The sequence below is a fragment of the Apodemus sylvaticus genome, chromosome 19, assembly GCF_947179515.1.
Source record: "Apodemus sylvaticus chromosome 19, mApoSyl1.1, whole genome shotgun sequence".
NCBI lineage: Eukaryota > Metazoa > Chordata > Mammalia > Rodentia > Muridae > Apodemus > Apodemus sylvaticus.
The window spans coordinates 48,279,844-48,305,614 of record NC_067490.1 but is presented as its reverse complement, the minus strand read 5'-3'; the positions used below and the strand labels follow the sequence as shown (position 1 = coordinate 48,305,614).

Here is a 25,771-nt window from a genome sequence, read left to right as displayed (position 1 = left end):
ACGTGTGGCCAGGCAAGGGTGGCGTGGGGGTGACATGTGTGTATGTGTGTGTGTGTGTGTGTGGCCAGTATGGCTGCACGCCAACGGGCAAGAGGAAGAGTGACAGGGGTGGAAGCAGAGAGGAGCAGAGCCAGGCTGTGGGGGCCTTGGCGTGCTACTCAAGGCCGGACAGCTAGCAGAGGAAGGTGGCTGTAAGAGAGCGGCTATTGGTGAAGAAGCCACAGCAGCCTAGGACACAAAGGCACGCAGCCATCTTCTCTTCACCAGTGGGAATGGGCTGACCTGTCCGTGTGAGCCAACCCTGGCAGGGGAGTCGGAGATCACATAACGACTCACCTCTGCACCCCACCTCAGTCCTGTGAAGTTACCCCAGGACTGAGCCCACTAGATGGCTTGTTCTTCTAATTGATGAAAGAACATACTTAAGGCAGTCCAGCTGCGGCAGGCGGTCCGTCTCTAACCCCCCCCCCATGCATACGTGCAGTCCAGCTGCTGCAGGTGGTCTGTCTCTAACCCCGCCCCATTCATACATGCAGTCCAGCTGCTGCAGACGGTCCGCCTCTAACCCCGCCCCATGCATACATGCAGTCTAGCTGCTACAGGTGGTCTGTCTCTAACCCCTCCCCATGCATACATGCAGTCTAGCTGCTACAGGTGGTCTGTCTCTAACCCCGCCCCATTCATACATACAGTCCAGCTGCTGCAGACGGTCCGCCTCTAACCCCGCCCCATGCATACATGCAGTCTAGCTGCTACAGGTGGTCTGTCTCTAACCCCGCCCCATGCATACATGCAGTCTAGCTGCTGCAGGCGGTCCATCTCTAACCCCACCCCATGCATACATGAACTCTGCTCCTAGCCTTGCAGCTGGGGAAACCCATCAGCTGCGGAGGACAGAGAAGTCCCGGGAAGTAGCCCTCACTGCGCTCCAGGAAGAAGAGCCTTTCCCCAAAGGCAGGACAGACAAGCAGCATGGAGAAGGATGGGCGTGGCCGGGGAGCCAGGGGACAGAGCTAAGGCAGGTGGAAGCAAAGCCCCTCTGGCGGGGTCTTGTCTCGGGGTCCCGTGTGCAGGCAAGCACTCTATTTGCAGGGCCTCTGCTTTAACAGTCTGCGCTGTCTGCATCCCGGGTCTGCATGGTTAAGTCCCTATTAGCCCTAAGATCACCGTTTCAGTGTCTCCAAAGAGGAGTGGCCCCTCAGCCATTCTTGGTTGCGGTTTCTTATTATAGTCAGAGACCTTCTCCTAATGTGCATTCTGGATGTTTATTTTTGTTTCATACCTCGTAAGGGCAAAGGCCGCCCTCCCCAGATCACTATCTCTCAGTGTTTTGTTAGGATGAGCAAACGGCTCTCCTTCATCCTGCCTGATCTGTGCTAATCAATGCTGACAGATTTTCTGCCTGTGGGCTGGCAGAAGGAAGAGGAGAGGCAGCCCCAACAATGCCCGGACTGCTCTCCTACCTTAGAGGCTTCTGGGCAGGTGTCAGAGCCAGCAGTTCTAAAATAACCAAAGATCACATCACCCACGATTCAGATCACACAAGTGTCCCATCCCAGCCTTTTCCAAATATTTAAATCAGCTATCTGCACATTAAACCTTGGCATGGATGGATCTGGCTTGTGCAAACAGAAAAGATGTACTTGCAAACAGCATGTGTGTACAAAGTGATCTTTCCATTTGTATCCTAAATGATCTTCTCTTAAAGTACAACTTCAGAATCGTGCACTACTTGAACTAAGATCAAAGATTATATTCCATTTAAAAACGTGCTTGCGGGCACGCTTGTATGTGCTCCAACACACACACTCATCCATGTGCACAGCTGAGGCCGGCGACTCGGTGTCACCTATGGTCTAACTCAGCAGACCCTGGCAGAGAGATGATCTGTGATGTTTCAGAATTAACATAAGCGTACTTGCCAGTGCAGCCGGAGGACGTGGTTTATGAGCCTTTCTTCTGAAGCATCAACCAAGGCAAATGAAGAAACTGTCTCTAGGTTCTTTTTTGTTTGTTTGTTTTTGTTTTTTGTTTTGGGTTATTTGGATTTGGTTTTTTTGAGACAGGGTTTCTGTATAGCCCTGGCTGTCCTGGAACTCACTCTGTAGACCAGGCTGGCCTTGAACGCAGAAATCTGCCTCCCAGAGTGCTGGGATTACAGGCGTGCGCCACCACCGGGCTGTCTCTAGGGTTTTTTTTTTTTTTATTTTCCTCATTTTTTAAAATTTATTTTCTATATTCTTTGTTTACATTCTAAAAGCTTTCCCCTTTCCCAGTTCCTCCCCTCCCCATATGTCCCATAAGTCCTCTTCTCTCCATCCATTCTCCTATCTTTCTCCCTCCCTTTTCTCTGTCCTGGTACTCCCCTACAATGCTGGATCAAGTCTTTCCAGGATTAGGTCCCTCTTCTTCCTTCTTCATAAGAATCATTTGATATGCTAATTGTATCTTCAGTATTCAGAGCTTCAGGGCTAATTAATATCCACTTATCAATGATTGCATTCCACGTGTATTCTTTTGTGATTGCGTTACCTCGCTTAGGATGATATTTTCCAGTTCTATCCATTTGCCTAAAAAATTCATGAATTCATTGTTTTTAATTGCTGAATAGTAAGTACTCCATTGTGTATATATATCACATTTTCTGTATCCATTCCTCCCTTGAGGGATATTTGGGTTCTTTCCAGCTTCTGGCTATTATAAATAAGGATGCTATAAATATAGTGGAGCATGTGTCCTTATTGCATGCTGGGGAATCCTCTGGTATATGCCCAGGAGAGGTATAGCAGGGTCCTCCGGAAGTGTTATGCCCAGTTTTCTTAGGAACTGCCAGACTGATCTCCAGAGTAGTAGTACGATCTTACATCATTCCTCCATTGAGGGATATTTGGGTTCTTTCCAGCTTCTGGCTATTACAAATAAGGCTGCTATGAACATAGTGGAGCATGTGTCCTTATTACATGCTGGGGAATCCTCAGGGTATATACCCAGGAGTGGTATAGCAGGGTCCTCCTGTAGTGTCATGTTCAGTTTTCTGATTTCCAGAGTGGTTGTACCATCTTGCAATCTTACCAGCAGCAGAGGAGTGTTCCTCTTTCTCCACATGCTCGCCAACACCTGCTGTCTCCTGAGTTTTTAACCTTAGCCATTCTGACTGGTGTGAGGTGAAATCTCAGTGTTGTTTTGATTTACATTTCCCTAATGGCTAATGATGTTGAGCATTTCTTAAGGTGCTTCTTGGCCATCCGAATTTCTTCAGGTGAAAATTCTTTGTTTAGGTCTGTACCCCATTTTTTAATAGGGTTATTTGGTTCTCTGGGTTCTACCTTCTTGAGTTCTTTGTATATATTGGATATTAGCCCTCTGTCGGATATAGGGTTGGTAAAGATCTTTCCCAATTTGTTGGTTGTCATTTTGTCCTTTTGACAGTGTCTTTTGCCTTACAGAAAGTTTGTAATTTTATGAGATCCCATTTGTCAATTCTTGATCTTAGAGCATAAGTTATTGGTGTTCTGTTCAGGAACTTTTCCCCTGTGCGTATGTCCTCAAGGGTTTTCCCCAGTTTCTTTTCTATTAGTTTCAGTGTGTCTGGTTTTATGTGGAGGTCCTTGATCCACTGGGAGCTGAGCTTAGTACAAGGAGATAAGAATGGATCAATTCGCATTCTCCTGCATGCTGACCTCCAATTGAACCAGCACCATTTGTTGAAAAGGCTATCTTTTTCCCACTGGATGTTTTCGGCTCCTTTGTTGAAGATCAAGTAACCATAGGCATGTGGATTCATTTCTGGGTCTTCAATTCTAATCCATTGGTCCAATAGCCTATCCCTGTGCCAATACCATGCAGTTTTTAACACTATGGCTCTGTAGTATTGCTTGAGGTCTGGGATACTGATTCCCTCAGAAGTTCTTTTACTGTTGAGAATAGTTTTAGCTATCCTGGGTTTGTTGTTATTCCAGATAAATTTGAGAATTGCTTTTTCTAACTCTGTGAAGAACTGAGTTGGGATTTTGATAGGGATTGCACTGAATCTGTAGATTGCTTTTGGCAAGATGGCCATTTTAACTATATTAATCCTGCCAATCCACGAGCATGGCAGATTTTTCCAGTTTCTGAGGTCTTCTTCGATTTCCTTCTTCAGAGACCTGAAGTTCTTGTATTGATCTTTCACTTGTTTGGTTAGAGTCATACCAAGATACTTTATATTGTTTGTAGCTATTGTGAAGGGTGTCATTTCCCTAATTTCTTTCTCAGCCTGCTTATCCTTTGAGTATAGGAAGGCAACTGATTTGCTTGAGTTGATTTTATAACCTGCCACTTTGCTGAAGTTGTTTATTAGCTGTAGTTGCTCTCTGGTGGAGTTTTTTGGGTCACTTAAGTATACTATCATGTCATCTGCAAATAGTGATAATTTTACTTCTTCCTTTCCAATTTGTATCCCCTTGACCTCCTTATGTTGTCTAATTGCTCTAGCTAGAACTTCAAGTACTATATTGAAAAGATATGGAGAGAGAGGGTAGCCTTGTCTAGTCCCTGATTTTAGTTGGATTGCTTCAAGTTTCTCTCCATTTAGTTTGATACTAGCTACCGGTTTGCTGTATATTGCTTTAACTATGTTTAGGTATGGGCCTTGAATTCCTGTTCATTCCAAGAGTTTTAGCATGAAAGGATGCTGAATTTTGTCAAATAATTTTTCAGCATCTAATGAAATGTTTTTTTTTCTTTGAGTTTGTTTATGTAGTGGATTGCATTGACGGATTTCCTTATATTGAACCATCCCTGCATCCCTGGGATGAAGCCCACTTGATTGTGGTGGATGATTGTTTTGATGTGTTCTTGAATTTGGTTGGCAAGAATTTTATTGAGTATTTTTGCATCAATATTCATAAGGGAAATTGGCCTGAAGTTCTCTTTCTTTGGTGGATCTTTGTGTGGTTTTGGTATCAGTGTAATTGTGGCTTCATAGAAGAGTTGGGTAGTGTTCCTTCTGTTTCTATTTTGTGGAACAGTTTGAAGAGTATTGGTGTTAGGTCTTCTTTGAAGGTCTGATAGAATTCTGCACTGAAGCCATCTGGTCCTATGCTTTTTTTGGTTGGGAGACTTTCTATGACCCCTTTTATTTCTTTAGGGGTTATGGGACTGTTTAGATGATCTATTTGATCCTGATTTAATTTTGGTGTTTGATATCTGTCTAGGACATTGACCATTTCCTCCAGATTCTCCACTTGTGTTGAGTATAGGCTTTGGTAGTAAGATCTGATGATTTTTTTGAATTTCCTCAGTTTCGGTTGTTATATCTCCGTTTTCATTTTTAATTTTGTTAATTTGGATACTGTCTATGTGCCCTTTGGTTAGTCTGGCTAAGGGTTTATCTATCTTGTTGATTTTCTCAAAGAACCAGCTCCTGGTTTTGTTGATTCTTTGTATGGTTCTCTTTGTTTCTACTCGATTGATTTCAGCCCCGAGTTTGATGATTTCCTACCTTCTACTCCTCCTGGGTGAATTTGCTTCTTTTTGTTTCAGGGCTCTCAAGTGTGTCATTGAGCTGCTAGTGTATACTCTCTCCATTTTCTTTTTGGAAGCACTCAGGGCTATGAGTTTTCCTCTTAGCACTGCTTTCATTGTGTCCCATAGATTTGGGTATGTTGTGTCTTCATTTTCATTAAATTCTAAAAAGTCTTTGATTTCTTTATTTCTTCCTTGACGAAGGTGTCATTGAGTAGAGTATTGTTCAGTTTCCATGTATATGTGGGCTTTCTGTTGTTTTTGTTGCTATTGAAGACCACTTTTACTCCATAGTGATCTGATAGGAGGCATCGGATTATTTCGATCTTCTTATATTTGTTGAGGTTTGTCTTGCAACCAATTATATGGTCGATTTTAGAGAAGGTACCATGAGGTGTTGAGAAAAAGGTATATTCTTTTGCTTTAGGGTGAAATGTTCTATATATATCCATTAAATCTAATTGGTCCAAAGCTTCAATTAGTTTCATTGTGTCCCTGTTTAGTTTCTGTTTTCCTGATTGGTCCATTGAGGAAAATGCAGTGTTGAAGTCACCTACAATTATTGTGTTAGGTACAATGTGTGCTTTGAGCTTTAGTAAAGTTTCTCTTATGAATGAGGGTGCCTTTGTATTCGGAGCATAGATATTCAGGATTGAGAGTTCTTCTTGTTGGATTTTTCCTTTGACCAGCAAGTAGTGACCTTCCATGTCTCTTTTGATGACTTTAGGTTGAAAGTCAATTTTATCTGATATTAGAATGGCTACTCCAGCTTGTTTCCTGAGACCATTTGCTTGTAAAATTGTCTTCCAGCCTTTTACTCTAAGGTAGTGTTTGTCTTTGACACTGAGGTGTGTTTCCTGTATGCAGCAAAATGTAGGGTCCTGTTTAGGTAACCAGTCAGTTAGTCTATGTCTTTTTATTGAGGAATTGAGTCCATTGATGTTTAGAGATATTAAGGAATAGTGATTATTACTTCCTGTCATTTTTGATGTTATCTTATATTTTATTGGTTATCTTCTTTTGGGTTTGATGAAAGAAGGTTACTATCTTGCATTTTCCAGGGTGAAGTTTCCCTCCTTGTATTGGTGTTCTCCTCCTATTATCCTTTGTAGGGCTGGGTTTGTGGAAAGATATTGTATAAAGTTGGTTTTGTCAGGGAATATCTTAGTTTCTCCAATTATGGCGATTGAGAGTTTTGCTGGGTATAGTAGTTTTGGCTAGCATTTGTGTTCTCTTAGAGTCTGCATGAGATCTGCCCAGGATCTTCTAGCTTTCATAGTCTCTGGTGAGAAGTCTGGTGTGATTCTGATAGGTCTTCCTTTATATGTCACTTGGCCTCTTTCTCTTACTGCCTTTAATATTCTTTCTTTGTTTAATATATTTGGGGTTTTGATTATTATGTGACAGGAGGTAGTTCTGTTCTGGTCCAGTCTGTTTGGAGTTCTGTAGGCTTCTTGTATATTCATGGACATCTCTCTCTTTAGATTAGGGAAGGTTTCTTTCATAATTTTATTGAAGATATTTGCTGGCCCTTTAAGTCATAAATCTTCGCTCTCATCTATGCCTATAATCCCTAGGTTTGGCCTTCTCATTGTGTCCTGGATTTCCTGGATATTTTGGGTTACAAGCTTTTTGCATTTTGCATTTTCTTTGACCGTTGAGCCCATGGTTTCTATGGTATCTTCGGCATCTGAGATTCTTCTATCTCTTGTATTCTGTTGTTGATATTTGCATCTATGGCCCCTGATTTCTTCCAAAGTTTTCTATCTCCAAAGTTGTCTCCCTTTGCGATTTCTTAGTTGTTTCTACTTCTGTTTTTAGATCCTGGATGTTTTTGCTCAGTTCCTTCACTTGCTTGTTTGTGTTTTCCTGTAATTCTGAGAGATTTTTGTGTTTCCTCTTTCATGACTTCTGCCTGTTGATCAAAGTTCTCCTGTATTTTTTAAGTGATTTTTGCATTTCCGCCTTATTGGCTACTATCGTTTGACCCATATTCGCCTGATTTTCTTTAAGTGATTTTTGTGTTTCCTTTGTAAGGGCTTCTAGCTTTTGATCATTTTTCTCCTGAATTTCTTTAAGTGACTTATTTATGTGTTCTTGTAACAGCATCATGACCAGTGATTTTGCATCCAAATCTTGCTTTTCTGGTGTGTTGGGGTATCCAGGACTTGCTGTTAATGGAGAATTGGGTTCAGATGCTGCCATATTGCCTTGATTTCTGTTAATAACGTTCCTACATTTGCCTTTTGCCATCTAGTTCTCACTGGTGTTAGTTGGTCTTGTTGTCAATGCAGGACTCACCCGTGTGCCTCTCTGCCGCCGGCCTCCAGCCTCCAGATGCACCGCTGGCCCTCTGCACTGCTTAGGGACGGGGCGTGTGGCCCAGGCTGCTCCCGATCCAGAGGTGGCGATCGAAGGCTCCCGCCAGAGGCCTCTGGATGGATCCTCCTGTCTCTAGGTTCTTAATTAAGCCCTGGTGTTGGACATCAATTTCTACATGAGGATCTAAAAGGAACTGTGCCAAGGCACCCGAGAGTTTGACCGCGAGCCTGACAAGAGGAGCTGGCCCAGCTTCTCAGTACTTACCCCAACTGTTCATCCAAAGAAATGGGGCAACGTGGAGTCGGCGGGCACAGAGCCTGGCATACAGTGTCAACATCCACACTCTATTGCCAAGTGACAGCTAGCATCCTTTGCCTTTCTTTTGCTCAAGAGGACCTCCCACAGGCAGGAGTCCTGAGAGAACTTTACAGAGTTCTGGAAAAATGGAAGAAATCTGAGACTGAGAAGGGAAGTCACATGGCTGTGCCAAAAGTGACCCTGGACCTTGGCAGGGGAAGACACCTGGGTACAGCTAGCTACGTGAGGGCGGCTCCGAGAGCACAGCTCATCGCCACTGTCTATGATCATCAAAAGCCAAGCCTCAGGACCCGGAGTGCCCAACACGGACTCACAGGGCCCCTATGTGTTTAACCTGGACGGTTTGTCTGCACCCCCATGTGTATAACCCCGACAGTATGTCTGCGCCATTCATGTGTGTAACCGGGACAGTACGTCTGGGCCCTGCATGTGTGTAACCAGGACAGTACGTCTGCGCTGCACCATACTCTTGCCAGACACCAGGCTCAAGCCGGAATGAGCAAGTCCACCTCTCTAAGCACAGAACACTTAACATAATCGAGGGATCACACTTTTGAAAACAGAAAATTTTCCATCCACTTTCTCGGTCCAATGTCCTATATGCTCGTCCCCGCCCCCTCTGAATTATCCGAGGTGGAGAAGACAAACCCCAAAGGTGCACCTTGAATTGTTGAGAGAACAACTAACTTTCGCTGGCTGATGAAGGGTTCCCACAGGTCGACAGTCCCGAGCCCCGGCCTGGGTCTGGCATGCTTGTTAAGACACTTACAAAGAATGAACTTCCGTCTACTCCTCTTGTGTGAGAGGGCTCCGCCAGACCACCTCTAAATACGGTAAGAAGACATCATCTCATCAGCTTACCCTTCCTGTCATACAACACCTGAGGCAGTAACGCTATGCTCCTTGTCCTGTTGTCGGGGGTACAGCCCAAGACACAGTGGCCTCCTGGATTCAGCCTATGACAGACAGTGACAAGGGCACACATGGGAGCCAATCAGGAGGGCCAGCCTGGTTCCTTCCACGCAAGCAGCTTCCCCTCAGCCAGGCCTCCACTGCGCACCGCCTCCTCTCAGCACAGCAGAGACTGAGATCCTCTCCGTGTGTGAACTCTACACAGATGCTACACAGAAGCCACAGCTCTGTCCTGAGGGCCAGACCCCAATGTGGGACATGCATACTATACAGAAAAAAAACCAACGGAGGAGGTCTGAGACCAGAGGCCAGCATCAGTCTACAGGCGCACGTGCCATGCCACCATCCCTAACGTAAGGACTGTCCCAGGAGGGAGCCGGCCCACAGCCTTCACAGGCTGGAGACAAGATGAGGGAAGACCTGACCCACAGTCAGCAGCCCACACAGCCATGAGGACACTGGCTATCCCCGCTTCCTCCCTGACCCAGACAACCCTTCAGAACTCACCTCTCGCCTCAAATATGCCTCTATCCTCTACCCACAACTCTACTGCTTTACAGGAGAGAGGGGCACGCCCACCAGGTGCTTGTGTCGCGAAGGGGAGATGACTCAGTTGGACTTCCTGCTGCACAAGCACAAACATCTCAGTCTCCATGTCCACCACCATCGTCCTCAAGGCCAGAGCCCTTGGTGTGTGGTGTGTCTGTAATTCCGGCGCTGGGATGGGGTTAGGGCAGCGGACAGTGGATTCTCGAGACACGTCGGCCAGCTAGCCCAGCTGAGTGGACGGGCCCAGACTCAGCGGGAAGCCCTGCCCCAAGACTGAGGTGCCAAGTGACTGACAAAGCAGAAGCAGCGTGTCACTGCCCGCCCTCCATGCGTACCTACGTGTCCACACACTCGCACGCGCACACCTACACAAGCACACGCAGAGCACACAACGCGCTTTTGTCTTTGAAGTGTGTGTTTGCTAATACCAATGACCCTACTTTCAAAATCCAAGTCTACCTCACGGTGAAAGGATGGGAAAAGGGGGTTGAAGTGAAAAGGGAACCGGGAAGCGGGCGGGCGGGAGCTGCTGTCCTACTGTCTAACAAACAGACTTCAAACCAAAACTCATCGGAAGAAGTGAAGGACAATCCTGATCAAGGGAACCATTACCAAGAAGACACTGCCATCCTGAACACACTTGCACCAAACTCTGGAGCACCCAGTTCCACACAGAAAGCATACTACTGAGATTAAAGGCACAGACCAAATCCAACTCAGTAGCAGCAGGTCATGTCAAAACCCCTCTTTCCCCAACAGACAGGACAAAACTAGAGAAACATCAGAATCAAACTATTCTCACACATCAAATGGGCCTAATAGGCAGCTACGGAATATTCCATCTCTATTCAGCGAAACGATGAAGCTCTCTAAAACAAGATCACATCCTGGGACACAAAACAAATCTCAAATTCAGAAAACTTTAGGTAACTCTGTGCACCCTATCTGACCTCAATACAATAGAATTTAAAACAACAGCAAACACATTTATTAGTAAGTGCACAAAGTCAGTATGGATAAACACCTCAACACTGAATGATGAATGGTCAAAGAAGAAATCAATAAGGTCTGAGTTTTTCTACGGGTCTTTATTTTACCTCTGGCTCTAAGCATGAGATTTAGGCACTGGCCACCAGGGGCGTGCAGTGTTTTGGTTTCGGGGCTATATCAAGTATCTAGTTGACTCCTATTTTGTCTTTTGTGGAAAGCTGCTATGCTATGTCCCCAAATCCAGTCCTGCTGTTTTAGGGATGCATAGGTCCCCTATGATTTAAACGACATCTCATACCTCCTTGTAACTCAGCCTCACTCTTTACCCACAGCATGCCAGCAGATGTGACCTATGCGCCTTTCTAGTGCACAGACCTAGCTGGGGTGGGCTAAAGAACAGGTATGATATGGCCAAACCCCAGCAGCCATGAGACCATGAAGCCATGCTGAGAACAGAAGGCCTGTGTGGCCACGAGACAGAAGAGGTGGGAATCCTCGACTAGATTTGGCCCCGTGTTCTCACCTGTGGCCTCCAAGCCATGAACGCTTCGGCTTACTTTTCCCTGGTCTTCAGAGCTGTGTTTACACTGAAAGGCAGTTTGGGTTTCTTGTTTGTATTTTGTTTTGCTGATGCTGTTTGTAAAAGGATAAAGGCTAGCCTCAAACTTAAGATCCTCCTGAGTGCTGCTGAGACCGCGCCCAGACTGATCCCATCTTTAAAAGAAAATTATTAAAATGGGTAGGAACAAACACCAGCGGCAGACACACTACGCCACCGATGTTTTCTGCTTTGCTGCCACTGCTTTCGGAGACCGTGAGGTGGAGCTTCTGTGCACCTGCCTCAGGGGCAGCAGAGCTTACGACCGCAACCTTCACAGTTCTCAGAGCCACAACTGTCAGGGAAACATTAAACATGCAGAAGTGGCTTCACTACATAGAACAGCAAATTCAGTAATACACGCAGATATCTGAATTACTAAATACTTCATACGCTAAGTGAGGGTGAAGACATCTACAGCACAAACAACGATCACTCATGGTGCTAAGTTGAGGTTCACCTTGACCTATGACAGCTGTAGCATTGAATATGAAACATGTATTCTTAAACAGCTAACAGACAGACCTAAGCCATGCATATTAAATCAGACACAGTTTGATGCACTAACAACTCAGTAAAGTTTGCCTGCAAATCCCCAAGGTGCCGGGCCACAGCACCCTACCCCACATCACCCCGGAGAACCAACAGGCTCTGTCTCTGACCCTATGCTAAGGCACCAAGTGCTGTTCTCCTGAACCCTCTGAAACTCAGATGACACTCATAATCTAATAGAGAACTGTTTCCTCAGAACAAAGTTCAGAGAAACCCGAGAGGTTCAGCCCAGAAGATTTATGATGCAGACTTTGTATTTTTATTTTCATTTTTTAATGTCATAATAACATTCCCATCAGAATCAGCCATTCCTCAAGTCAATACAAACTCAATCTACCCAGTTAGACTATGCATTAGGAACAAAAGCCGTAGTTTAAATTGTACACTTCTGGTATTGAATATATTGTAGGTACTTATCCTCCACCAAAACCAAACAAAACTGCATGCTGGAACTGGAACTAGAAAGCAATGACCTCATATCCTCTCACACCTTGTGTCTGTGAGTGTGCCCAGTCCCTCTTTGGCCTCTTATACAACCCTCATTCTCTCTTCTTCATGTTATACTGAACCTGCATGTAATCAGTTCATGTATACTCATTATGGGCCAGATGAACGATATGAAAGAATGTGTGCTTTTTATTTCTTTTCTGAGATCATGTGACCCACAGTGCAGATTTTATATGGTTGTTCAGGAGGGCTGGCTACATTCTCAAGGTGACCTTAAGACTTTCACTTGTGTTCTATGTTCCCAGGCTGATATAAAGTGATGCTGCGTTCCAGACACGGAAGAGAAAGCGCGTAGGACCACATGGCGTTGGCTCCGGCCACAGACTGGGCGTGTAATGTGCTTCTCTATCGTGTGGAAACAGAGACCCTTACCACTCTTTCAGCTAAGTCATTTTAACACTTCAGATCAGCACAGAAAAAGGAAGGACAGACTGCTCTGCGCAGGGGCCTTACACCCTCAGCCAGAATGCCAAAGCACTATGGCTGTCTGTTTATGCAGGGCCACATCACTGTACAGATGAGCGCGAATGCTGGGGCAGCCGACGGGGAACGACGGATGCCATTTCATTTCTCACTGAAACGCAGTGAGACCTCAGTGCTCCTGCGAACACTGCCTTCCCCCTTCTCTAAGCCACCTCCAAAACTGTTACACCGTCTGTGTGTGTGTGTGTGTGTGTGTGTGTGTGTGTGTGAGAGAGAGAGAGAGAGAGAGAGAGAGAGAGACAGAGAGACAGAGAGAGAGAGAGACAGAGAGAGAGAGACATGACAAGGGACACGCACTGAGGTCAGAGAATTAACTTGTGGAAATCAGTTCTTTCCTTCCAGCATGTGGGTTTCAGAGACCAAACTCAGGGTGTCAGGCTTGTCAACAGGTACTTTACTGGCCGAGCCATCTTGTCACTGCCAGTCCCTGTTTCTTTTGTTTTGTTTTGTTTTTTGGATTTGTTTTTTTTTTTTTTTTTTTTTTTTTTTTTTTGAGACAGGGTTTCTCTGTGTAGCCCTGGCTGTCCTGGAACTCACTCTGTAGACCAAGCTGGCCTCGAACTCAGAAATCCGCCTGCCTCTGCCTCCCACAGTGCTGGGATCACAGGAGTGCGCCACCACTGCCTGGCTTCCGTCCCTGTTTCTAACCAAGGCCCGAGCATACAGACCCAGTGTTACAGAAATATATTCTCACTAGTGCAACAGCCAGCTCCCAAGGACACGGATGGGCCGTGTTCTTGATGTTACATGTGCTGTGAGCTTGGAGCAACACGTCACAATATCAAAGCGCCCCTTAGTGTCCAAGAGCATGTCCTCTCAGTAGCACAGCCTGCATACTAGCAACCGCAAATCAGTAATTACCAAGGTCATAGAAACCTAAATGTAAAAAAAAAAAAAAAAAAAGTTCAAATCTAAGGTAAGAATGCAGATGCTGGGGGTGATGGTAGTGCACACCTTTAACCGCAGCCTGGGGCAGGGGCAGGTGGATCTGTGTGAGTTTAAGGCCAGCCTGGTCTTCAGAGCAAGTCCGGGGACAGCCAAGGCTACCTAGAGAAACCCACAAAACAAAAGAAAACAAAACAGAAAAGATATCCCACTACTGTGACCCCAAGGCATGCTGGGAAAGACAAATCACCAACGCTGAGATTAGGGTACACGGCAGACTGCCGCGAGGACGGTCACCCTAAGAAAGAGGACTACAGAGTCCAGGACGAGAGGCGCAGGCAGTCTCACCACGGCTGGACGCTGGCCACCCTTACTAGTACACCATTCTAAGCAGTCTGAACCTGCTCATAAAATATGGATACGGGGTTCTGCTAATTTATCTTGTCTTTTATAAAATGTGAGGCTGTGAAGCAAAGAGAATAGCTGGCGTATAGTCAGCTCCTGGTCCATTTTCAGGTCTATGATTTTTTTTTCTTTCATTTTAGTCTGACGGGGAAAAAACCAATCTCTCAGCCGGCTGCACCACCACAATGAGACTCTGAGAAGCAGACAGTGAATTCTGGCTTCGCTCCATTTTTTTTGTTGTGCCCCATTCAACGGTGGCACACAGTTCCACCCACGATGTCATGGGCCAGTGGCACCATCCGCACACAGCAGGCCGAGGCTCAGCTTCCTGAACGGACTGTGAAATTGTGGGTCTCGCAGCAGTGAAAACGCAGAAGCATGGTCTTTATGACAGGAGGTCGCAAAACCTCCGTGACCACAAGACCTCTCCCACTCCACAGCAGGAGGAGGGCTTCTCCTAGGCCCCAGCCAGGAGCACTCCACAGACAATGTCATGGTTCCCTGGACTGGCAGTGACGATCTCACATCTTCTCAGATGTTTGAGCTTCGGTGCTTGGACATGACTATGCTTCCCAGGGGAGAGTGTCACGGTATGGCATGTCTGCATTCAAGCAGTCCCTGGCAGTGTTATAAATCTGTATCTAAAGAGACCAAACTTTCTTTCATTTTTGTTAAAAGAGAAAGAAACGTATTATGGGGAATATGTGTAGATAAGATTTCTTAGGCAGGTTCATAAATCTGTTTCATGGGATGGCATTGCTAATGTGTCTTAGCTTCTTTGGAAAAGACTTGGGCAGACAGGTTCTAATTGACCCGATGTGGCTGTTTCACAGTAAAAAGCAGAGGAAATAAAAACTAGAGGTTTAATAAACCCACCTAAAACTAAGGTTCTTACATGGGCCTCAGATGAGAAGAGAGACTATGAATTCTCTAGGACCTGATTCTGAGACTTGTTTCTCCTGTGGCTCTGAACAGTAACTTAGACAATGAATAAGAAAAAGTGTTTCTGAGGTGGCCAGTTTTCCCAGAGTTGCCACCAGGATGGATCAAAGCTACACAGACATTGTTCTGTGTCTGATGATAAAATTCAACACTAGGCCCTTCCTTCCCAGGCAAAATGCACAGGTCTTGTGAAATGCAGGGCCCCCCACAAACATGCTCTCTCTCCCTAACCACCCAACTTTATATTCTTTTTCTTTAAAAACAAAAGCAAAACAAAAGAAAAATGCACTTAAAAAATCTTCACACACACACACACACACGCACAAGAAATCAAAATAAGCAAAACATCAATACATCAAACAAACAAAAATTCCCAAAAGAAAACAAAAAATGAGGTAAAATGTCTACACAAAACACCATCGAGTTTGTTTTGCACTGGCCAACTACTCCAGGGCGTGAGGCCTACTCAGAGGCGTGGTTAATGTAACCGGGAAGATTCCATGGGCAAAACTTTTTCTTTCTTTGCAGTAGGCTCCAATCCCAGGCAGCTTCTTGGTGAGGGTTAGGACCCCATTTTCCCTCGGCGCTGGGAACCTGTGTGCTTGCTGCTGTAGTCTCTGTGAGTTTGCATGCGACACTCCTGCTAAGTCTGGAGTGGGTGCGCCTTGTAAAACACTGGACACTCTACGGGCAAATTCTCACAGCAAATGAACAGACATTCTCCATCTAGTCAGTCACACAGCGGTTCATTCTCTGGAAGCCTCAATACCCCCAGGAAGCTATTAAGCCCAAAGGGGAGACTTAGCCTGAAAAGAATGATCAGGCACTGAGTGAGTTGTCGTAACACGTTTTTAGCTGCCCATTCATTCATTCAGATGTGCTGTGAGCACTGGCTGGCTCAGCAGAAACATACAAACTTCAGACTGAAGAGGGAGACACCACACAGAGCAAATTTCTTACAGGCCTGAGCTTGGCAATAGCTACTTCAAGTAGGCAGACAGACAGACAGAACCCAAAGACTCTGAGGGCTGAAACTACAGGGACTACTGCAGAGCCTTAAGCACCTGGCCCAATGCTTAGAGACAGCAGGAGCCCCTGTCCTCTGTGTTAGCTCTGCAGCTTTTGACAAACTTGAATGTGAATAGTACTCTGAGCGTCAGGTTTCCCGTCTCCCACGAGAGACCAGCTCCTCCATACCTGGATTGTTTGGTAATCGGAGGCATCAATCCCCTTCACCGTCACCTCTCGGAAAACCATGGGCTCCAGTTCCTCTTTGGTAAGATCGCAGTGGTAAATGACACCTAGAGGGAAGAAAGTCTCAGGTCACTTTCCAAGTCTCGTGAAGCACACAGGCCACCAGGATGCTACGCACCACCTGACCACCTGATGGTACAGCAGGAGCGGCCTCGCTCATCACCACTGGGTGGCTGGGGAGGTGGCACACGTAGTCTGATGTGAGCAGTGCCCTGGAGAAATGGAAGGATGCCGTCAGCACCACCATCTCCCGCTTCCCGGCCTATAGCACCATGGTGCTAATAATTACTGTCAACCTGATGCATCTGCAGCAACTTAGGAGCCACGCCCTGGGTGACTGCGGAGAGAATTTTCAGAGAGGTTTAGTTGAGGAAGGAAAACCCACCCCAACTGTGGGCGGCACCATCCGACAGGCTGTGGTCCTGGACTGTAGCAGCTGAGGGTCAGCATTTAGTTCCCTCCACTGCCTGGTCTGCCCTAGAGTGAGCATGGTGCTAACTACCCGGCCTTCCTTCCTCACTGTCTAATAACTTTTAGATTGCTGTGATGACCAAGGCAGCTTACAAAAGTAACTGTAATATGGCTCACAATTTCAGAGGGTTAGCCTCCATGACAGCAAAGTGAATGAGCGGCCCAGAGCTCACACCTTGATCCACAACCACGAGACAGAGACGGTGGGGATTCCGTGGGTCTTTCGAAACCTCAAAGCCCGTCCCTGTGGCCCATGGCTTTCAAGCCCGTAACTCCTAATCTTTCCCAAACAGTTCCATGAACGGGACCCAGCAGTCAAATAAATGAGCCTGTGGGGGCTGTTCTCACTCAAACCACCACAGCCACACAATGTGTGGCTCGCACACACAACCGTGAGGCCAAAGAAATCTTTCCACTGTCTTTGCTCTCCAATTAAGTGGTTTGTCACAGCCGCCAGAGAAGTAATTAGCGTTGACATCAACAAGGTTTTACCAAGCCGGTCACTCAGGGAACACTGGCCCCACCCCTCACCGCTCCCTACTCAAGGTCTACGACCAGCCAGGGGTCTCTCGACCAAGGCTTTTGGGGCTTCTGCTACCTGACTCACACCTAACCACGGACACACACATAGGCAGCAGCCAGGAAGCAAAGGTGAACCAACAGGAGACATGTCAGAATCAGTGTTAAATCTGCCTTCGCCATTGGGAACAATGCAAATTAGCTAATATCTATCAGGGATTCCAGCTTAGGTAATCATTATTAAAAGTTCTACTTCCTGGATTTAATGCACCTCTCCTCTTAAAGAAACAAGAGAGAGTAGTGCCGTGTTGAGAAATGGGCCAGAGAGGCTGGCGTGGAAATGGTGTCTCATTAAGTATACATTGTCAAGTGTAAGAAAAACTGACCCTGGGACCTCAGTGCTTGCTAGGAAACCAGCAGCCAAATAGGAGTGCCACAGGATGCAGAGAGACAGACTGGTCACGTTAAAACGGCAGCTCTCTCTCCTCACAGCCCCAACGCAGGCATTTCCCTAGCAACCTGAGAGCCAGCATTCGGTATATGCAGGAATCTAACTGCGTGAGAGGTAATGAGGGGTTTGGTTGCTTGCTGGTTTGTTCTGTTTTCAAATCACTACCGATACCCACCACAAACACGCACAAATCTGACTCCTGGGGCGGGGGAGCAGCGGGGGGCTGGGGAGGGAATGGAGGGAGTGCAGGCTGCTGGACTGCACTGCATGACAGAAGACTAAATATGAGAAAAATCAGAGGGAATAAAGAGCAAGCCTGTGCCACATGACAGCAGGATTCGCCTCGATGTCAACACAGATAGCCAAGGATTTGGGAGCTAGAATTAAGAGCTCAGTGAACTCAAGAGAAAGCCATCAACAAACTGGAACTAAGTTCCTTAATGCAAGACAAGCGAGAGGAGACAGTCCACAGGCCTGTTTATTCAGAACACTTGAGATACAATTCTAACACTGACTCGAGTGCACACGGAGGCTGGCAGCCAGGAAGAAGGGCGTCCGCGCCTCCTTCCAGCCTATAAGGGCCCACGAAGGAGGCAGGGATCAGCGTGGGGGTTTCAATGATAAAGGTATGTTATGCATATTCTCTATGCATAGGCATCTGGGTTAACCCAGGTTAGCCCACTGTACACTATTACAGAAGTCCCTTAAGGTCAAAAGGCACATGTGGCCTGCCTTAAGATGTTCCCGGATGGAAGCAGCGCTCTCCCAGGCAAGGAGACCAGGGCTGTGGGCTGAGCGGGGAGGACAGGGAGGCAGAGAAGAGAGCGCTCTGGGAAGAGCTGAGAAAGAAGGGCCGGGATCTGTAACACTGCCCACACGAAGAGAAGGCCATGGGGGTCTGAAGCCCAGGAGGGGCAGGGTTTAAGGCCATAAAAGGGGTCAGGGGTCAGGAGTCGGGGGTCAGGGGTCAGGAGTCAGGGGTCAGGGGGATAATGCACAAAGCAACCAAGCCAGGGCTCTTAAAGGTTTCTTTTGCAAACCACATGTGAAAGGCTTTCTCCTCCTCGCCCACAGCCAGGCCTGGAAGACACTGTCGTGTTCAAGTCTGGCTGAGGCTAAGCTCAACCCCTAAGCTTCCACAAGTACGGTACAAATCGGTTCAAATACCCAGTGGCTTGTGCCACGGGGAATCACGGCATCCTGTTCTAGACTGGCCTGGCTGCTAGCTTTCTGGCCTCGCTGGATGTACCCTGCTCACAGTGGGAAACTGAGGCTCTACTCAACCTCTGCCTGTTCTACTGACTGCAGGGGTGAACCGCTGACCTGCAGACAGGCACGGGCAGGGCAGGGGTGAACAGCTGACCTGCAGACAGGCACGGGCAGGGCAGGGGTGAACAGCTGAGCTGCAGACAGGCACGGGCAGGGCAGGGGTGAGCAGTTGACCTGCAGACAGGCACAGGCAGGGCAGGGGTGAGCAGCTGACCCGCAGACAGGCACAGGCAGGGCAGGGGTGAGCAGCTGACCCGCAGACAGGCACAGGCAGGGCAGGGGTGAACAGCTGACCTGCAGACAGGCACAGGCAGGGCAGGGGTGAGCAACTGACCTGCAGACAGGCACAGGCAGGGCAGGGGTGAACAGCTGAGCTGCAGACAGGCACAGGCAGGGCAGGGGTGAGCAGCTGACCTGCAGACAGGCACAGGCAGGGCAGGGGTGAACAGCTGACCTACAGACAGGCACAGGCAGGGCAGGGGTGAACAGCTGAGCTGCAGACAGGCACAGGCAGGGCAGGGGTGAGCAGCTGACCCGCAGACAGGCACAGGCAGGGCAGGGGTGAGCAGCTGACCTGCAGACAGGCACAGGCAGGGCAGGGGTGAGCAGCTGACCTGCAGACAGGCACAGGCAGGGCAGTGGTGAGCAGCTGACCTGCAGACAGGCACGGGCAGGGCAGGGGTGAACAGCTGACCTGCAGACAGGCACAGGCAGGGCAGGGGTGAGCAGCTGACCTGCAGACAGGCACAGGCAGGGCAGGGGTGAACAGCTGACCTGCAGACAGGCACAGGCAGGGCAGGGGTGAGCAGCTGACCTGCAGACAGGCACAGGCAGGACATCTTTGAACACTGTGACTGTGTTTGGAATGTACACAGGCAATCCTCGCTTTCCGGAGAACACATCTGTTGTGCCCTTGGCTTTAGAAGGCCTGAGTCTGGAAACCGCACTCTCTGGGTTTAGGAATCACATAGCACTGAGAGAGAAGGGGAGGATGGGAAAACGCGCGAGAAAGGGAGACAAAGCATCACAGTGACAAATGAAAGCTTCCGCTGAGGCAGCCGGTGGCACGCGGAACACTAGGAACACTTTCCTTCCCAACCATCAGAGCCGCAGACACAGGCAGTATTTCATCGCTTGCCACAGAACCGTCACTTCCCACTAGGACAGGGAGCCCTTTGCCCCCAGATCATGATGAGCCCGCTGCTGAAATAAATGGTCACATGGGTCACTGGGTTACGGGCCTTCGGAGACCCTGGCTTTTGTTAAGAGCTGATGAGTCACCCCTACCACTCTGCCCTTCATTCATTTAAGATATGACATGTTTGAAGTAAATGCCTGGAACCAGTGACACCCCGAGAACGGCGTCAGGGATGGGGCCCCGTTCTCTCGCTGGCTACTGCTGAGCTCGGGGCTGTGGGGGAGGCGGGGCACCTGATGTCCTGGCTCCTGATTTCTGGCTCTGGGCAGCTCCCACGCTCTCTGGCTTTCTCTAGCTCTTCTCAGTCCCCTGAAAGGCACTTGGGGAAGTGCCCTATGCACCCCAGACCTACCTACCACATCACTCTCCAGGTTCTAACAGCCCTGTCAGCGGTCCGTCACGGCAGGAAGATGTCTTACGGACCCAGAGGCTCAAGCAGAGCTGCATCCAGATGTGAGAGCACTGCGATCTCGTCAAATCCCCAGGGGAGGATGGTCACGTCCACACCTGCCGAGCTCCCCCAAAGACTGCTTCATCCACCAGCAAATAAAGGCGACAAGATCGGAGGGACAGGAAGTGCTCCAGGGGAGCCCGGCAAATGAACAGATAAGTGTGGGAGCTTTTCCGCAGACTGCCTTGAAGACTGGGTTTTCCTGGTCACCTACAAACTGACAACCGAGCAGACTCCTGGGCCAAAACACAGCATAAACACACAGCATATGTGTGGCTATGACACCAACACAATGGAGAAGACCCTCCATACAGATGAGATGAATGTGACCAGCTCTGCAGAAAGTATAGATGGAGTTATTGTGTTTTGAGAAAAATTAACTCATGTCAGGAAATGTAAAATATCATCTTAGAAATATTTTCCTTCCCCGACAGATCCAGGATAACACACTGTTTTATGAGGGTGAGACTACAATTTATCTAGGAGGTATTCTGCACCCTGGGTGTGGCTATTCATGGGGTTTGCTGTTGTTACCTGCACTGCAAATCTTATACAGACCAAGGCCAGGACTATGACTGACTATGGCAGTTTCAATAAAAATGACCCCCACAGGGCCATAGGAAGTGGCACCATCAAGAGGTATGGGCTTGTTGGAGTTGGTGCATCACTAGGAAGTATGACTGGAGGTCTCAAAGCTCAACTCAGTTTTTGCCCTAAGGCCTGCCAACTGGATGCAGAACTCTTGGCTCCTTCTCCCACACAGTGTCTGTCTGCAGGCCGCCATGTTTGCTGCCATGCAGATACTGGACTAAACCCCCAAACTGTAAACCAACCCCAATGAAATGTTTTTGTGGTCCTGGTGTCTCTTCACAGCAACAAAAACCCAACAAAGACAGCTACATTTGTTGTCACTGAGAACAAGGGCTGTCTCCACTCCCAGCAGAAGAGTTAGTGAGAATAGTTTTTATTTTCCTTTGTTCTGAATAACTGCTTTACTTTAAGGGATTCTGTCTAGAGTATAGCCTGTGGTAGGCACAGACAGAACACCACTCTGCAATTTCCCACATCACCAACAGGAGGAGCCCCTCACCTGGAGATAGGAAGGAGGTGAACTGGTAGAAGATCTCAGAGTCCTTCTTGCGCCCACTGTACCCCACCACACTGCCCACGTCCAGGGGGAAGGTCTTGAGGAGAGCACCAGTTGTCAGGTCGTGAAGCTGCAGAATGTTCTTCACATCATGGAGGTAGCACAAGACCAGGAAGTTGGACCTGACACAAGCCACCCACTCTGAAATGACAGGGAGAGACAAATCAGAACGCACGAACCTCGGTTAGCTGAAGAGCGGTTCTAGAGCCCCACTGGGCGTGCGATCGTGACTCTTGGAAAGTTGTTTCATGATGCTTTAATCCTGTACCTCATCTACGGCGGCTGCTATGTCCAGGAAATAAAGTAGCCTCCACCTGGGTGGTGTGCAACCGGGAGCACACAACCATTTGCACTCGCTACAGTACAACAACCACAAAGTTCAGTCTTGAGAACTGCAAGTTATATAAAAGAATTTTTTTTTCCATAGCATTTTAGGTAGCAGTCATGGCAACCCTTGGATACATGAGTTCTGCAGACCGGACACTAGACACATGGGCCGCATATATCCCTGCTGTTTTGATCCACAGCCGTGTGTTCTAAAGGTCCATGTGTTGAAGGCTTGGTCCTTAGCCCATGGAGCCCATATGAGATGGTAGAATCTTCCAAAATGGGAGGAAGTTGGTTAGACGGGACGGTGTCCTGAGAGATGAGAGGCCTCGAGTTCTCCCTCTTCCTCGTGTTTTATTTCTGACTGGCTGAGGTAAGTTACAATTCTGACTATGGTTCACCAGAGGCCCAGGAGCAGCAGAGTTAATTACCCATGGACTGGGACCTCTACTACCAGGAGTAGAATAAACCTTTCCTTTTTCTTTTAAAGTTGATTATCTCAGGTATTTTCTCACAGAGTAACAGGAAGTAATGAAAACACATACATGCCTATTTTGTATTTGGATACCATGCTATGGGGATACAGAGAGCAGAAAAAAAAATTATAATCCATGTACACAAGAGGACTGATCGCTTCACAAAAAATGTAGTAAGCCTTTGGTGCATCATCAGACACAGTGCAAAGTCCCGGAGAGACGAGTGGAGAAATGAGATCACTTCAGCAGACACTCGTGAGCACGTGACAGGAAACCGTGAATGCAGGTGCTGCTGGCTGAGGACCCAGAGCAGATGAGAGTCCGAGGTCAGAGGTGTGGAATGGGCTGGGGAGGGCGTCCAGGAGACAAGCTGTCAGAGTGCGCTGAGGTTTGACCTTTTGATATGTACTGTGATGACAAATACTGACACCCCCCCCCCCCCCAGGCCTGGTTGCTCCCCAAGAACAAGAGAATCACACATATAATGTGACCTTGCTTGTTAATTTAAAACTATTGGTTAAATAAAGAAACCAACAGCCAATAGCTTGGCAGAAGAGACATGGGTGAGGTTTGGGGTCTGATGAGACCATGAGGAGGGAGAGGAAGGTCGAAAGAGGAGAAGATGCTATGTGGTAAGATTCGTAAAATCATGGCCATGAGGCTGGCCCGTGGGAGTCAGGAGCGGCCCAGATGGACGCAGGAAGTAATTACTTGGTGATATCGATAGGAAAATAGATTCTAGTAGCGTAGTGGGAAGATGTCTGACCAACTCTAATGCTGATGAAGGTTTATTATAATTATAAAGGTTTTGTCTTTCATGCAGGAACTGAATGATCCTAGGCGAGGTACAAGTCCTGATGGAGAGTAAATATTTTTTTTACAATAAGAACAGGAAGTGACTCAAGAAATGAAGGCCACAGTGAGAAGAGGGGATGGACTCAGCAATGCGAATGTCAACACTCGAGGATCAGGAGGGGCAGAAAGGACTCCTGTAGCAGAGCCGAGGAGGTCCATTTTGAAGGCTCAGAAAAAAGCCATTTGGTTTTTGAAGACTGTGATGCTGGTGGTGCTCTGCACTGATGATGTATCACAATAGTGCACTTTGCACTGATGGTGTACTGCAAGAGTACATTCTGCACTGACAGTGTACTGCAAAAGTGCATTCTGCACTGACGGTGTACTGCAAGAGTGCATTCTGCACCAATGGTGTACTGCAAGAGTGCATTCTGCGCCGACGGTGTACTGCAAGAGTGCATTCTGCGCCGACGGTGTACTGCAAGAGTGCATTCTGCGCTGACGGTGTACTGCAAGAGTGCATTCTGCGCTGACGGTGTACTGCAAGAGTGCATTCTGCACTGACGGTGTACTACAAGAGTGCATTCTGCGCTGACAGTGTACTGCAAGAGTGCATTCTGCACAGATGGAGTACTGCAAGAGTGCATTCTGTGCTGACGTGTACTGCAAACTTTGCTTCTTTTGTGATGAGTATAACAATACTGAAGGCCTCCCTTCCCAGTCTAAAGAGCTACAGCTTTTCAGAAGGAAACTGGTACCCTCAACTGGCAGCGTTTAATCTGGATTATGTATAAATGACACAGGATGTCACTTATGGTAGAATGCACAGCCTCCCCTTTACTTTAAATGGTAGAAAATTCAGATGGCTGGGAAACGCTGACGGCGTCATGAAGGCTCCTTCTACGAGAACCACCACTCCAACCTAAGCTGTGTCTCACTCACCAGGGCACCTACAGGAAGACACAGGCTTGCACGGTGTCCTTTGGATACACCGAGACGTACCAATACTCCAGAGCATGGCACCTTGGCAGTGCTCCTGGCTCTACCCACCTCATGGGGGCAGCTCTGCTTCAGTGGAGACAGAGGCATCAGGCTCTCAAAGTGACACTGAAAGGGTCTTAGCCTGGAGATGTTGAAGGAAATGAAATGGTCTAGGACCTGCTTCCAACATAGGAGCCATGGTAGATGGCCGTGAGGAAGGCAGGAAGGCACTCCTGGTGTGCTTTAAGGTCTTCCCACTGTGAGGGTTACCCACAAAGCACCACTCTGACCATGGCTGGAAACCCGTCCATGCTGTGGCAGGACTTTTGGAAGCAGTACCAGCACCCTGGAGCTGTAGGTGTGGAGTTTGCAGGGAAGGACAGGTGGGGCTGTCATGGGGCTTATCTGATACTGGCCCGGGGGCTGAAGGCAGGGATCTTAATACAAGGTGTTGTCGGGTACAGCCAAATGCCCAGGGCTGGGGAGAAGAACAAGCAAACTCAAATCACAGAAACTGTAAGAGACACAGCAGGAAGTGCCCATGGGAGCTTGTGATTCTGAGATCAGCTTTCTGCTGTCCTGCAGCAATATCAGACTTAAATCCCTGCAAAGCACAGTGGACAAAGAGAAGGAGTTCCTTGCAGGTCCAGATGTGAACCTGGATCTACATGGCTGAGCTCATGAGCACATGCACTGGAGATCACACTGCAGGAGTGCCTTATGCACTGGAGAACACACTGCAGGAGTGCCTTAGAGCACTGGAGAACACACTGCAGGAGTGCCTTAGTGCACTGGAGATCACACAGCAGGAGTGCCTGAATGCACTGGAGAACACACTGCAGGAGTGCCTGAATGCACTGGAGAACACACTGCAGGAGTGCCTTAGAGCACTGGAGAACACACTGCAGGAGTGCCTTAGAGCACTGGAGAACACACTGCAGGAGTGCCTTAGTGCACTGGAGAACACACTGCAGGAGTGCCTGAATGCACTGGAGAACACACTGCAGGAGTGCCTTAGTGCACTAGAGAAAACACTGCAGGAGTGCCTGAATGCACTGGAGAACACACTGCAGGAGTGCCTTAGTGCACTGGAGATCACACTGCAGGAGTGCCTGAGTACACTGGAGAACACACTGCAGGAGTGCCTGAATGCACTGGAGAACACACTGCAGGAGTGCCTTATGCACTAGAGAAAACACTGCAGGAGTGCCTTAGAGCACTGGAGAACACACTGCAGGAGTGCCTGAGTGCACTAGAGAAAACACTGCAGGAGTGCCTGAATGCACTGGAGAACACACTGCAAGAGTGCCTTAGAGCCCTGGAGAACACATTGCAGGAGTGCCTGAATGCACTGGAGAACACACTGCAGGAGTGCCTTAGAGCACTGGAGAACACACTGCAGGAGTGCCTGAATGCACTGGAGAACACACTGCAGGAGTGCCTTAGTGCACTGGAGAACACACT

At 47.9% G+C, this 25,771-nt stretch overlaps 1 protein-coding gene across 1 annotated transcript in view; it reads right to left on the bottom strand.

Moving 5' to 3' along the window:
• Positions 1-25,771, bottom strand: part of Prep (prolyl endopeptidase) — a 102,677-nt gene that overhangs the window by 20,345 nt on the left and 56,561 nt on the right. Inside the window, exons 9-10 of the mRNA XM_052163601.1 lie at positions 21,672-21,869; positions 16,166-16,269 (exon numbers count right to left, since the gene is read on the bottom strand). Coding sequence (XP_052019561.1) covers positions 16,166-16,269; positions 21,672-21,869 — 302 coding nt within the window. The remainder of the gene's footprint in view (positions 1-16,165; positions 16,270-21,671; positions 21,870-25,771) is intronic.